Source organism: Phalacrocorax carbo, chromosome 1 (assembly GCF_963921805.1).
Source record: "Phalacrocorax carbo chromosome 1, bPhaCar2.1, whole genome shotgun sequence".
Classification (NCBI taxonomy): domain Eukaryota; kingdom Metazoa; phylum Chordata; class Aves; order Suliformes; family Phalacrocoracidae; genus Phalacrocorax; species Phalacrocorax carbo.
The window spans coordinates 184,828,783-184,842,736 of record NC_087513.1 but is presented as its reverse complement, the minus strand read 5'-3'; the positions used below and the strand labels follow the sequence as shown (position 1 = coordinate 184,842,736).

Here is a 13,954-nt window from a genome sequence, read left to right as displayed (position 1 = left end):
CAAATGGTTTTGGTTGCATGAAGACCAGCTGAGCTTCCAGACTGGTGCTGGTGGAGCTCTAGGCTGTTCAGATGTCTTCCTCCAGGATCCTCAGAGCTGTAATGAGGACCATGAGATGCTTTTCTGCTTCCTGACACTGGGATTTTGGCTGAGGAAAAGACCCTTGCATAACTTGCAGGGGACCCTCAGAGACCCAAAGAATTGCACACTGAGGACCACTGGAAGGCAACAGAAGAATGAGCCAGGTGTTTCCTGGCTGTGTAACCAAGAAGTCACTTCTTTGCCTGAGGAAACTGGGCAACTGCTGTCTGAATGCCATGGCTGTGCCACAAAGTTGGGGTCGTCAGGGCTTAAAGGAAATGGCCAGAGAGGCAAGGCAAGACTGAAGGAAGGGACACTTTGGTAGCTGTGCTGGCAGTAGCTGTGAGACAAGCCAGCAGGATATAACAGGTGGGAAGTGGGGTAGCAAATGCTGCGTGGGTGGGTGGGCACGGGGGGAAGCACTGGCAGAAACGTTGACTGAGACGGCAAAGTAGGTGGAACAGTATCAGACAGCACAAACATTAAAACCAAGAAAAATTTTTTAATTTTAATTGATTGTGGTGTAAACTTGCAAGCAATCTGAAGGGCAGAAGAAATATCTATAGGATCAATTTTTAATAAGCTAATTTATCTAGAAAACAAAATAATTTTTAATAATTAAATACCATAATCTTGGCATCATTCATCACAATCTTTATGGACAGGCTGTCTCTTAATAAGCAGGCATGTCAGCAGTCCCTGTTATGAAACTTGCCTCATTCCTGCCAGTGTAAGCTCCTCTTCCCATTTGCTTCTAATGTTGCAAAATATCGAGTTTGTGCTGAAACTTTTGAGGCTGTTCATCTGTCTTAGGCTGATATTTTTTTTATCAAGATTATTTCTTAATTTTCCAAAATGAGACTAGAAGGGGAAAATATGCTGTTTGGCAGGTATAATGCCTTGTTACAACTTCCTGGTGACAGCATCAACCACCCAGGAAAAAAAAAGCTCAGGACCTGACCCATGCAAGCTGAGCAGGTTCTGCAGCTTTTAGAGATAAATATGAGGGAGAGAAAAAAGGAAGAAGGTTAAACCCCCAGAGGATGGCTACAAGGTTTAAACAATTCTGACAACTTTGGGGGCTGAATGAGAATGTTCCAGTTCTGTGAAGGGAAAACCTTATGTGTTACTGGGAATTTGGTACATTAGTTACAGATACTTTGTTTTCCGCCCCCGTGAAAATAAGACCCATTTGCTATCTTTGAAAATATGAGCCTATGCAGACACAGTAAGCCTGCAGCAGTGACAGTTTAACCATTAAGGCTGCTGGAAGTTTTTATCTTATATCAAGTGCTTTGCAGCTCACGCTGCAACCAGAATGCATACTCTCTTACCCCAGGGAAACTGAGCATGCTGGATGTTTTCCTGGGATTCCTGTCCCTGGCTGGTCCAGAGCCAAGTACAAAGATGCAGAGCAGGGAGCATTTCTCTCTCTCATGCTCTCAGACAGTGTCTTCCACACCACTTCCTCCCATGTTCGGACAGCTTTGGAAAAATTGCCTCAAACACAAAACAGAAAAAGTCAGGATCAAAGGAAGAGGGATATAATTAGACTAAATCACAGTGGGAGATCGCAGTGGGACATGTGAAAATAAAACAGTGGAAGTTTGTGAGCTGATCTGCGATACGTAAAACTTGGCCATGGAAGAGCCATGGGGTGGGGGTGGGTAGGATGGGGAAGGTGATTTCTATTCTGGCCAGAAGTGAAACTTGGTTTCCCAATTGTAACAGTCATTCAGTAGTGAAAAGGCTTTCCAGGAGCAGAGATGGACTGAAAACTCACTTGGGATCTTCCAAATGGGAGTTTATATTGTTCAGAAGCATGGGCTCTAGGGTTTCTCCTAGAAGCTGGCGTAAAATCTCTGAACCAGGATGAAGGTGCAGTCTGGATGGTGGTGATGTTCTCCTTGGATATGCATGGCAATTCACTTCCTTCAGAGGCTGTGGACCAAACAAGATCTCTTGTGAGGTCCTCAGACTGCCTAGTACTTGTAGCACCACACTGAGACGATGATAATCAAATCCCACGCTTCAAGGCTGACTGCCTGGAGATTAAAAGAAGGGCTTCCCTCCCTAGTACACAATTGGCTAGATGCATTCCTGGCTTTGTGTGAGGATCTTTTCATTCATTTTGGTTCCTCCCTTTGAATCATCAGAGGCTGGCCACACTGGTGAGACATAACTGCTCAAAGAAGACTCTGAGATGGGGGCAAAAACTCCTTTCTCTTAACAATCCTTGCCACGTTCAGGTGTGTAAGGTCAAAAAGGTTGCAGCTGGGAAGGAGAGGGCATTTCACCAGCCCCTTTTAGGTGACATCTGCTTACCAAACCTCAGGTATCTCAGCTAGTGACCCTTGGAAGGACTTACGCTATCTTTCTGATGTCTTGTATGTTCTGCTTCTCTTCCAAGGATTGGAGTCCCTTCTTTCTAAATTGCAGACATCATCTAGAGCCATCCTGGGTGAAGCTTAATGGTCTGTAATAACAGGAGATTACATGAGGTGATCAAATGGTCCCTTCTGGACTAAAAATTTATGAAATGTCTGGAAAGCTATAACTGTGCTAAGGACCTCCAGGGGTATGAGTATGTGACATATGACAGTATACACAAATTCAGTGTATCTTCTGAAAATGTAGGGAGTGGTACCCAACAGGCAAGATAAACACAGGCCTGAAGTGGCAATCCAGCCCTGGTCAGGAAATGCCAAAATAGAGCTTCCCACACAAAAGTTGGTTGGGCAAGAACCTCAGTGGAACAGACCTTGATATTTCATGTAAAATCTTGAGATTTGAAATGCTCTTGTGCTGTGGTAGAGTGAATACACATACCTGAATATCTCCTGAAGGCTCCCAGGGCGCAGTCCAGCTGGCAAGATCCATCAAAAAGCTAGCCCAGATGGACTGTAGAGCATGCAAGGTATAATCAGACATATACCCACATGTATTTTTACTTCAGTGGCTGAATTAATCCATCATACTGGTGTTCACTTACAAAAGCAATACACTACCAATAACTCCTTCAGTCCCTGAAATGTCATCTGTTTCCAAGGAGCTCTGAAAACAATAATGGTACCAAGTCCTTTGATGCCTGGGACTTCCAGTGCAGTGGAACAAGGCCAGGGACTATTTCTAGGTTTGCTATCTGTAACTTACCAAGATGCTGACCACCTGCAACATTGGTTTCAGTCAGTTACCAGTTCTAAGCACAAACATAAACTAAGCTTTAGATGCTTAGATACGTGGTTAGGTCAGCAACGCAAGTTAGTAAAGCAATTCCTCGTTCAAGTAAGCCTTAAAAAGGAGCGTGCTTTCATGCAATATGTTGCCCCAGAACATCATAGTTTCCTTTCTTGATCACTAAGGGGAAGCACCATAAACTCCTGTTTAATCTCATGTTTGTGTCCTCTTGCTCTTCAGCAGAGTCTGACATTCATCACATCAATACAAAAATACATCATTCTTTCACAATTAACTAAATCTACTGACCTGCTCTTGACAGTCCCAATAAATCTATGCAGAACCTAAAGCAGCCGAGTCCAGGGGACGTAGGCTTTTAAAGATGTCCCTACATCCCAGAATTCTCTTCATAAAAATAGGTTTCGGTCGTAGCTTTTTGTTTTGACGGTTCAGATCAGCAGTCTTCCTGGCTGATAAATTGATTGTAGGGCGTCAGTCTTCCTGATCTAATAAAATATCACAGCACAAGGGGAAAAAAAAAGGAAAGCTTTTGTCTTCTTGGCAACTCAGTGTGAAAGCTTTCCAGAATATTGCTTTGCATAGAATGAAAATGGCTGTGGGCCAATGACTAATTATATTAAAGGGCTGTGCTTTTAAATTATTTATGTACCATAGTGTTTACCCTAGAATTATTAAAACCTCCGCATATACTTCTACAAATAAGATTTTGGTTCAGATGAATGTGGCAGTCTCTCTGTGGGTGATATACTGTACCAGGAGTTTCTACTTTAATGAAACAAATAGCTTAACACACATTAACAGATGCATTACTCGTGGAGCACTGCTGCAGAAGGAGATGCAGATGAAAATGATTTACCTCTGGTCCATTTACACACAGCAGATTATGCAACAATAGTAAATGTAGGAGCAGACTGCAAAACACTGTTTGAAATGAGGATTTATCAAACTGAGGATTTAAAACTGCTTTGGATCCAGATGAAGCTAACCAGAAACTTCTTTTGTTTGTGCAGCAATTGCTGAGCATACAGGAGGAATTAAATAACAAAAAATCTGAACTGGAGCAAGCCAAGGAAGAGCAAACACATACACAAGCGATGCTTAAAGTCCTGCAGGAACAGGTGAGTGTTTCTGTTGGGAGAAAGATGCTGTCTTAGGCATGCTAAGGGGACAGAGGACTCATGGCTTCACCTCCAAAATCCATAGGAGTCTGACCACAGAATATGCTGTGAGAAAGACATAACCTTATGTGGCCTGTGTGTCTACTCTGATTCGCACTTGTGAACGTAGCTGAAGCTAACACAGTTTGAGAAAACAGAGTGAAAAGGGACCCTTATTTTATACTGTCCAATGTTGAATTTCATGTCTTGCATAACATTTCTTCCTATGTTATTCTACATAGATATCAGTGGTGTGCGTTTTTTAATCTGAATTTTAAAAAATGTTGGGAGAGTTAAATACACCTGAAACAAACCAGCTCTTTCTGTTAAAACCAGTAATGAAAAAAAAAGAGCTTGGCTTCTCTTGTGTTGTTTATACGGACATAAGTATACAAAAATCTTTTTCATAATGGAATTAAAAAAGTAGTTATCAAAGCACTTACTTATTTAAGCAGTGAGAAGCAAACCTTTGTAAATCTGATTATCACACCTTCTTTGATACTAAGGTGTCCTATGACACTGAGAAGTATATTTGATAGTACTCTTTTATAAGCATGGTAAGATGGATAGTTACACAGCAAAAAGAAAATCCGGTGCTAAACCTAAATCTGGAGATGAAACAGTGCATTGTGTGCAAGCACAGTGTGCACAAATACATGTTGTCTGTACAGACCACGTGGCTTGGACACACTGAAATCACAAATCCCCACCTGTGCCGCACAGGCACAGTCTCTGCTTTTAGACTTTATTTTAATCCTTTCTATACAAATTTTGAGCTAAAATATTTAGTGACTTGGTTAAGTATTTGCAGTTTAAAGACTGTGGGATCTGAATTGCTTAGATGGCAGAGACTCAAAATGCTGATGGTTCTTATGGTCAAGATTTTTCAGCATGTATGTCTGAAAATGTCTGCAGACAGATTTATATGTTTAATGTACGTATTGGGAAAAGTAAATAATGCTTATTTCAGATTTTTTTAATGCTCATTATAAAAGCTGTGGAAAGATTGTTCCACATCTGACATTTGCATTTGAACATTTCTAGTGACAAATATATTATAGAAACTAATAATTTAGATTCTGGGAAAAATAAAGCTTTTATGTTCAGATACGTGTTCTTAGCACTTAAAGTTACCAAGATAACCTTCTAAATGAGAGCTGATGCAAGACTCTGTTACACAAAACGTCACAAGGAAGAACAGATTTGGTAACGACAGAATTTTTACAAACACAGAATCCACCAGATCTCATTTACATTTTTACATGGGATTCAAGGTATAATGTTATAAAATACTTTAAAAAAAAGAAGTAGTAACATTTCATGAATTTATTTTATATCTTAGTAGAACTTATATGCTGCAAAAACATATAGGAAGATCTTACAATAGTAGGCCTCAGTGGGGACCACCAGGGCAGACTTTTGAATCTCTGCAGACTCTTACTAATTGCGAATCAAATGTGTGCTCATGCTAGGCAGAGAGACAAAACAGTAGCTGGAAGAAAGGCAGGATGGATCTACATTTCTCTTGAGAATTAGTTGTGAAACATGCCTAAGGCCATGACTGTAAGTAGCCAGAATTCCTAAGGAGGCTACACAGCCAGTGTGCTTCTCCAACAACCCTGAACCAGTTCCAAAACTTTCCAGAACAGCAGAAGCCCTAGCAGTAATGACCCCCACTTGCCAAGGCTCACAGCTTTCCTTTACAAGCACCACAGCTCATCTCTGTATTTTATCCACAATGGGTATTGAAAATCATCCAGCAGAGTCAAGTAAATATGAACATTTCTCTCAAAAATAAATAGCACCAGGCTCCTGCCTCGATTATACGACTCATTTTTGTGATACGTTTGCCAAAATCTGCCTTTTCATCTCAAGCTGGCAGAGGGATCCCGCCCTCCCTCACCACAGGCATGCTTGCATGGAGAGGCGCAGCTGTGTCTGAGCATGTCTGCTGGCTCAGCAGCATCTTGCATTGATCCAGCTGCACTAACCCAGCCACGACCAGGCTGGGGCATCCTGCTGGGAGAGGTCATGTTTGCTCAGGCACCATGTTGCATTACCGTAGCTAAAAGGCTTCAAGATCAGATCTGGCCCATGGCCGCTAGCTCTTCTTGTCAGAAGATTCATGCCCTCTGGTTTGTGTCAGGCCTACCCCACCACAGCATTAGGTGCATCAGAGACTTCTAACTCCTCAGCCCTTCTCCTTTCCTTTCAGGTAGGCTCTTGGTTATTACTGGCACTAGTTCAGTGTGTTGCCTCAGCATGCTTTCTACTGGTAACATATTCACCATCAGCCTGTGATGGAGCCTGCCTAAGGGGTAAGGCAAGTCCTTTTTCCAATACTGTATGTTTTCCTGGGGTTCCTATTCCAACATTTCACTATTTAGGATGTAAGAGAATAATATAATTTAGATTTTAATTTAGAAAAAAAACAATATTGGAAAAAAGGGACTTTACCCCTTTAGCCTGTAGGAATGCAGCTGCACATCCTCCACCCACAAGTTTTCCACCATTATCTCCACCAGTTCACCTCCATCTCCTACCGCAATGGTCCTAGCGTAGATGTGGATGCTAGCACCTTCTTACCTGAGCTCTGGCATCCTTTCCTGAGCATGACAGGTAATAAAAGAGAGGGAAAGGCTGAAGAATCCTGTCTGCATTAGAGGTAGATTAACTGGTGGAGCAGTGCCAGGGTGGTGATGGTGGGAATCTATGGGGAGGTGAAATCCTGCCAGACCAATGTAAGCTAGAGGCTGAGTCAACTCTCCCGTTACACCTGCATGTGGCTGATGGGGGAGTGTATGTCACCAGCAGAACTCATGCGAAGCATTGCCCAAGAAGCCGGCAGTCACCAAGGGGTGATGGCACTTTATCAGCCTGGAAAAGGAAAGGCGAAAGGTAAGTAATGAACAGCACTCCCTGAGTGCTCAGGACATAGCATTAGTGTGCAGGGCAGTTTTACATACCCGAGCATGCTCTCCTGACCTTGTATTCAGATGAGTAATTCAGCTGAACTCAACATGACTGCTCATGTGAGGTGAATTTTTATAATGAAGAATTGGCAGAGTCAGTAAATGTCTCTTTCAGTTGCACCGCGATGCAGAAATACCTAACTTTGGTGCTCATCTGTAAGTAGCCTCTCAGCTAGTTCCTAGCAGCCATCCTCACAGCAAGGTGGTTTCTGAGGGTGGTTATTTTTTCAGTGCAGGGAAAACATGTAGCATTCATTGGAAATGCATCACCCTGCTGCCAGTATAAATTGCAGACTTTTTGAGGGTATTGAAAGATGAGCATCAGTGAATTGAACCAGGACACCTGATGAGTTTGCAGTCCCCAGCTATCCTTTGTACTTCTTTATCAGGGATTGCCACCCCCTTCCCTTTCCATCAGGACCAATTTAGTCTGAGCTGAGCTGAGCTGAGCTCAAGGTTTAGGCTTGAGCAGCAGTTCCTGCACTGATGCAGTTTACAGCCCTGCATAATAAGGTACACAGAGACCATGGCCCGCTTACCTTAACTGTCAGATTGGAAACTGTGAGAAGCCAGGAACTGAATCACATGTGGTTTAGGTGTTACTGCCACATGGCAAAAAGATGATGGAGGTAACATAGCCACCCTAGGGTGGCAGTCCGCCAATGCTTCTGAGTCAGACACCTGATCAAAACATAATAGTGTTCCATTTCACCTGGATTTTAGGACTGTTGTCATCCAGGATCACAGCGGTACCATCAACAGTTACATCAACCCCAGCTTCTTTGGCAAAAAACAAGGAATGCAGAGGGAAGTTCAGTTTATTGTTCCCCATCTCGCTCCTGCCCCCAGATATCTGCTCTGAATTAAGTTAGAATAAGAGCATGACTCTTCAGAGATTTACCTAAAGAGTAAATGGTTCTGATCACTTCATTTAAGTGTGCAAACCTCCACGGCTTATAGGCTCAGGAGAGCTGCGGTGTCTTCTCCTTTCTAAGTTTGCTCAATCACAGGATGAATGACTGTGTATTTCACTATGGCTCGAGACACAAGCTAGGGCATTCTTTAAATCTCTTGGGAATGATTTTTACAATCCCCAGTGTAATCCTGGATTTTCCCTAAAAAGCTAATTCAGGAGGAGAAAGAAAAGGTTTTGTTCAGATCACATATTTGGAATTGGCAGTGTCTCCTCAGTTCTTTCTGCCACTGGTTAAATAAAAGAGCTGTTCTTCTCTTCACCTGCTTTTCCATCACACCCAGGAGCCATGTCAGCTATTTAGATGCTTCCTTAGGAAGGAAGTGTACAGTAGCACTTTGGCATCTTTAACAGCTCAAAATATATCATCCAAAAGTAATCACTAGCACAACACTATTTAGCTAGTGGCAACTTGCAAATATTGTAAAGTTTAAATTAATAGCAACAATTGTTTATTATCTTGAGAGCCAATTCTGTACACTTTTTATGCCTTGAAACTACTTTCTAATCCTATTATTTAAAAAATAATGACCCAGTCTTATTATTTTCCATCTTTTTTTGCCGACCTATCAAGCCTTAAGTATGTTAGTTTCAAAATGGTTTGAGCAAAAACTCATTAGAATTATATGCTCCATCTGTTTTTCTCATTGGAAGCTTTATAAAATGCTCCTTCAAATAAATCAAAGACAATTGTGTGCAATACTCAAGTAATGTGCTTGTTTTGTTCTGTTTTGGTTTTTGTTTACTCTTTGCAGTTAAAAAGCGCCAAGGAGTTAGCAGAAATCAATGGGCATGATGAATCTCAGGCAAATGTAGGTACAGCTATCTATGTATAGATTTGTAGAGATATATATATATGCATGCATATGGTCTCAAATGTACTATTTATGTCTCAAAGGTGATAGAATGGCTGAATGATTTGCACATCAGTTTTGAAAGGCCTGTTTTTTTTTCCTGAAGCCACAGGTTCAAATCCCTGCAAACTTCATTTTGAGGTAGATAAATTGGGTTCCATGCAATTTACTTTGTAGGATTTATTTGGATGAGACTTTAACAGCCAATGTCTTACTTGCTGTATGTGGGTGTTAAAGATACCATGGAAACGACTGCAAGAGAAATGCTTTGCCTTAGTGTCCTGTCCAGGATTACTCAAGCTACAAAGTTATACCGTTTGTCTCTGTGGCTGCCACCTTGCAGCTGAGCAAGTCTGGCCATATTTCAGTTCTGAGTGAAGTGATTCATATACACATGTATAATTTGAAAACAGTTGATTTGCACAAAAGGACCAAATTAATTCATTGAGTCATTATTTTGCCCAAAATCATTAAAGGACTTGTTAAGGTCATGTTTTTTAAAACCTGCTGCCAAAAAAAATGCTTCTGTAATTCCCTTAATGATTGCAGTCAAAACAGCAATTTGGATAAGGGGAGAGAAAAAAAAAGGAAAACTTTCCTGCTATATTTGTCATCCAAACCATGCAGCTTTGTGTTTTGTCATAAACATATGAAAATTAAAACTGATTGTATATGATATCTTCCTCCTAGCCAAGAGAATTAGCAACAGTCTGAGCACTAATATATTTTAACATCTATTTTAGTCAATGGGTTGTCCAGTGGCACCACCAGGAAAGCGGTTTTATTTTAAACCTGAATGGAAGGCTCAAATTTTGTGAACTGCTTTGTAATAAGGAAATGTTGTCCTCTCTTTTTTAATCCTTTCCTGAATCTCATTCATTGTGGTCTGTTTCCGCAGTGAAGTCGATAGAGCCTCATAGCTCTCAGCATTTGGGCAGGAGACATTCAATATTGTCTGATAGCTCCAACAAATCTGCAATTGCAGTCTGCACAGCGTCTCATTGCCCCTTTGAAAGATTCTGTTTGCAAACCAAACATTAATCCACTCATGATCTTGAAATGCTCACATTTGCTACCTAAAAACTTGTCTTCGTACAACAGCTGAAGCTAAAGGTACTTGCTTCCTCTCCAAAAATGTGGATGAAACAATGTTTTGCAAGATCAAAATGTTTTAAAGGAAAATTACCTTAATGCTTCAACTTCTATCATTCTGGCTCATATATAACTGGGTAAAACTGAGGATCCTGAAAGTTTTATTTTTATATAATATAAAGGTTGAAATGGCATTGAAATGAAACATTTCAACTGTGCAAAGAGAGTGTTTCAGTACACCATTCCCAGATATCTAAACCAAAATATTTCAGAATCTTTGGTTAATGGTAAATTTTTCAAAATGTAATGTTTTGTTCCAGTTTGTAATTGCACAAGTTGTTTAAATGCCTGAATGTCCCATAGGATAGAAACTCTATTTTCTGCCCCTCTTTGCCATGAGCTCTTCCCATGGTGATCTCATAGCAGTATTAGACTCCTAAGAAAAGAAGTCAATACCTAAATTAATGGTGAAGAGGGAAACCAGACAGCTGCAATTCTGGAGTCATAGTTGCAGCCATGTATTCAAGAATTGTGTCACCATGAAATCAGAGAAGGCATAGCAGCACAAATGGAAGTAGAGAGGTAGAGGGAGAGAATGGATGTTAAAGCATTTGCTACGGTAATGAACTTTTTAAAATGGAAGTTGAGGTACCTTTCAAACAATTGTCATTTGTATCAAATATGTAGTGCTCAGGTGGTGTGCCTTGCAGGTTGTCTCTCCACATCTCTTCTAAGCAGACTTCATAGTTCTTGCCCTTGGCCAGTGTGCAAATCTGGGACAATCAAAGAGAAAAAGGCTTGGTGGCTCTTACGTGGTTGTTAGTGACCTGTGATGCATATAATGGGATTAGGATATATTTGTTACAGCTGACAGGTTGAATTCAGCAAATGAAATACCTTTACAAGCGGAGCAATAGTGGGAGGTGTTAGTAAGGAAAAATGGCAGTGAGTGTCTATACACCGAACACACAATCTAATCTTCACACTATGGCATATTTAGATTACTTACTCTGCAGAAAATCAGGCTCCTAGGAAGGACAGTAGAAACTTTAGGCACACTGTGTACGCATCAAGAAAGCCCATACTGTAATCCTAAAAAGATTATTTTCTGCAGTCCTCAGGCTTTCTGCTGATGGCACTGGTCTGCATCATATTTTACATTAGAAAATATTGTTTCTTAAAATAAAACCTGGAAATATTTTTCTTAGCAAAACCAGCTACAGATGAAAATATATACTTAGGCCTATCCTGGTGTGTTTTCTACATTTGCATGATGTGAGACCACCCTGAAAGGGAAACAAGGATTTGGACACCACTGGAAAAAGAAAAACATCGCTCCTGAAATGTGCCCAACCTATAAATGAACCAATCTTCATTTTTTTCCTCTTGTTTTTGTAGGAGAATTGAGCACAGTTAACTAAGAGGCTGGAGCAATTGCAATGTTACCCTTCCTGCCATGGCAGTTCACACACAAATCTGAGTGGAAAAAACCCAAAAATTTTAGTGTACTGCCAGTACATCTGTTATTTTCAGAAAACAAAACCATCTTACAAGGCTCTGTAAACAGTCATAAGGGTGTTTCATGAGTGACTTGCCAGGTACATGCAGTAATATTTGTTACGGCTGTTGACATTTCCCAGCTATACTCTGTGGCAGGAAAGGCCAAATGTCAGGCTCAAGCGGTACATAGAGCCCAGGATGCTGGCCTGGTGTTAACAGAGGCTTCAACACCCAGGACTGCCAGAGGTGCTGTCACTGAGCATTCATTTCCTTCAGCCCTGCGGTTAGGAAAAGATTGCTTCTTGCTTCTAACCTGTCCCCTTTTAATTTCCTCTTCATTGCTGCATATAATGATATTTAATTCACATCTCTGTCTTAACTGAAGAGAAAATAATGGCCAATGGACAATTATAATTTCAGATATAATCCTTTTCCAGGATGTTCCCAGACTCTTGGGACCTGATTAGTCCCAACGTGAAAAAAACAGTCTTGCCTGGGAGGTGTGCTCGAGTAGAGAACATTTTGCAGACTGTAAATGCTAATCGCATGATTTGTGGCTAACTCTGTAAAGTCAGTTTATTCTTCCACTGTTTCTGTAAGTTCAGTGGCTTTCTATGGAGCCTTCTGCATATAGGTTAATTCTGTGTTTTGATCAAAAATCTCCTTTTGCTCACTGCTGAGTTCAGTATACATAGGGCACTGCATGCAAATACAGTTATATAGCCTTGGTGAATATATTTTGAGGGTAGGAAGGTTAACACCCATGGCGTGCCTCTATTGTTAATGGAGAGATATTTTTTTTTACACAAGCCTTGCTTCAGATGTACTCAGTGATCTTCTTCCAGAGTTTGGCGCTCTCCCTTGACAGCTCTCTGCCTTCCTTAGATGGAGGATAGCTCCTGTGAATAACTCCCGCCCTTTGTAAAAGTGCTATAAAATGGTAGTCAAGATTATCAGTCCTCCAAGTTCAGACCAAAGGAAGAGATGGGTCTTGATTGCAGAAGCATTTTGAATGCTCAGATTGCAATTGCATGGTAAAGTCCCGACTCTGTTGGAGTCGATAACTAAATTCCCATCAGGCTAAAAAGCCAGGATTTCACTGAAAGACTTATAGGGTTACTTCATTATCACCAAGGCATAATAAAATGAATGTATTTCTTAGTGAAACTGATTTCACCACAAGGTTTTTTACCAGCTTTTTGTTCTGTTTGAGTTTCATTGTTCGAACAAAGTAATGACTTTGACCTCATTCGCCTGTCTGCTTCCAGTTAGCATCTCCAGCAGCTTGGACACAATATTCTGTGGGATTTTATCCAAACATGAAATCAATAATATTAAGAAGGGATGCATTTTTCCATTTGAATGCTTGAAGCTGTTATCAGAGCATTTCTCAAGTTCAACCAAGCATTCTACATTTTATGTTGATTCTTCCTTTAATTTTTCCCCTCTGTATCTGCTTTTCAAGCAGTTAGCAGATGATCCCTGACTCTGAGGAGGAGTATACCCAGGGTGAAATATTTCAACCATTTTACTAAATTGCTCACTTCATGCTACACTGAAAGTGATGTTATTCCTAACTACACCCTAGTCTTCCCTTTTCACATAGCACGGTTAACCACTGATGATCTTTACCAAAGACAAGTAAAGACAACTCTTAAATGAGGGTCATTTTTGCAACAAGCCAGGCAAAGATTTTAAAAGCTAACTCCTCTTAATTTTCAGAGAAGTCTATAATTCCATCAAACTCATCAGAGTTCAGTTCTTGTACTTCGCTGTGCAAACCTTTAAAAGAAGCACCCAAGGGTAGCTGCTGTGAGGATCCTATATCGGTGTATGTGTTAATACACACCTGCCATAGCATGGGGCACCTCTGTGTTGTGTGACTGCCTCACATCAAGCCAGGTGAGAGGAAAAGGGCCCTTGAACACAGGGAGAGGAGAGGGAGCTAGAAAAGTGCAAGGCCTGCGCAAATCATCCCAGTGGTTTGGGACTACGGGACAAAAGTTGGTAGCCTTTATTGATGAAGATCTCAAATGATTGCTGATGCTTTTGCTTCATTTCCTTGTGAGTGCAACAGCCATTTCCTGGCTAGCCCAATCTTCAAAAGGCTTGCTCTTCACAGAACAG

At 41.0% G+C, this 13,954-nt stretch overlaps 1 protein-coding gene across 9 annotated transcripts in view; it reads left to right on the top strand.

The window, feature by feature from the left end:
* ENOX1 (ecto-NOX disulfide-thiol exchanger 1) overlaps window positions 1-13,954 on the top strand; it is a 378,888-nt gene that overhangs the window by 346,219 nt on the left and 18,715 nt on the right. For 8 of the 9 annotated variants that reach the window (XM_064440825.1, XM_064440829.1, XM_064440821.1 and 5 more), the window contains 2 exons: window positions 4,290-4,397; window positions 9,137-9,193. In XM_064440825.1, coding sequence (XP_064296895.1) covers window positions 4,290-4,397; window positions 9,137-9,193 — 165 coding nt within the window. The remainder of the gene's footprint in view (window positions 1-4,289; window positions 4,398-9,136; window positions 9,194-13,954) is intronic. The other variant, XM_064440830.1, reaches the window with a different exon arrangement.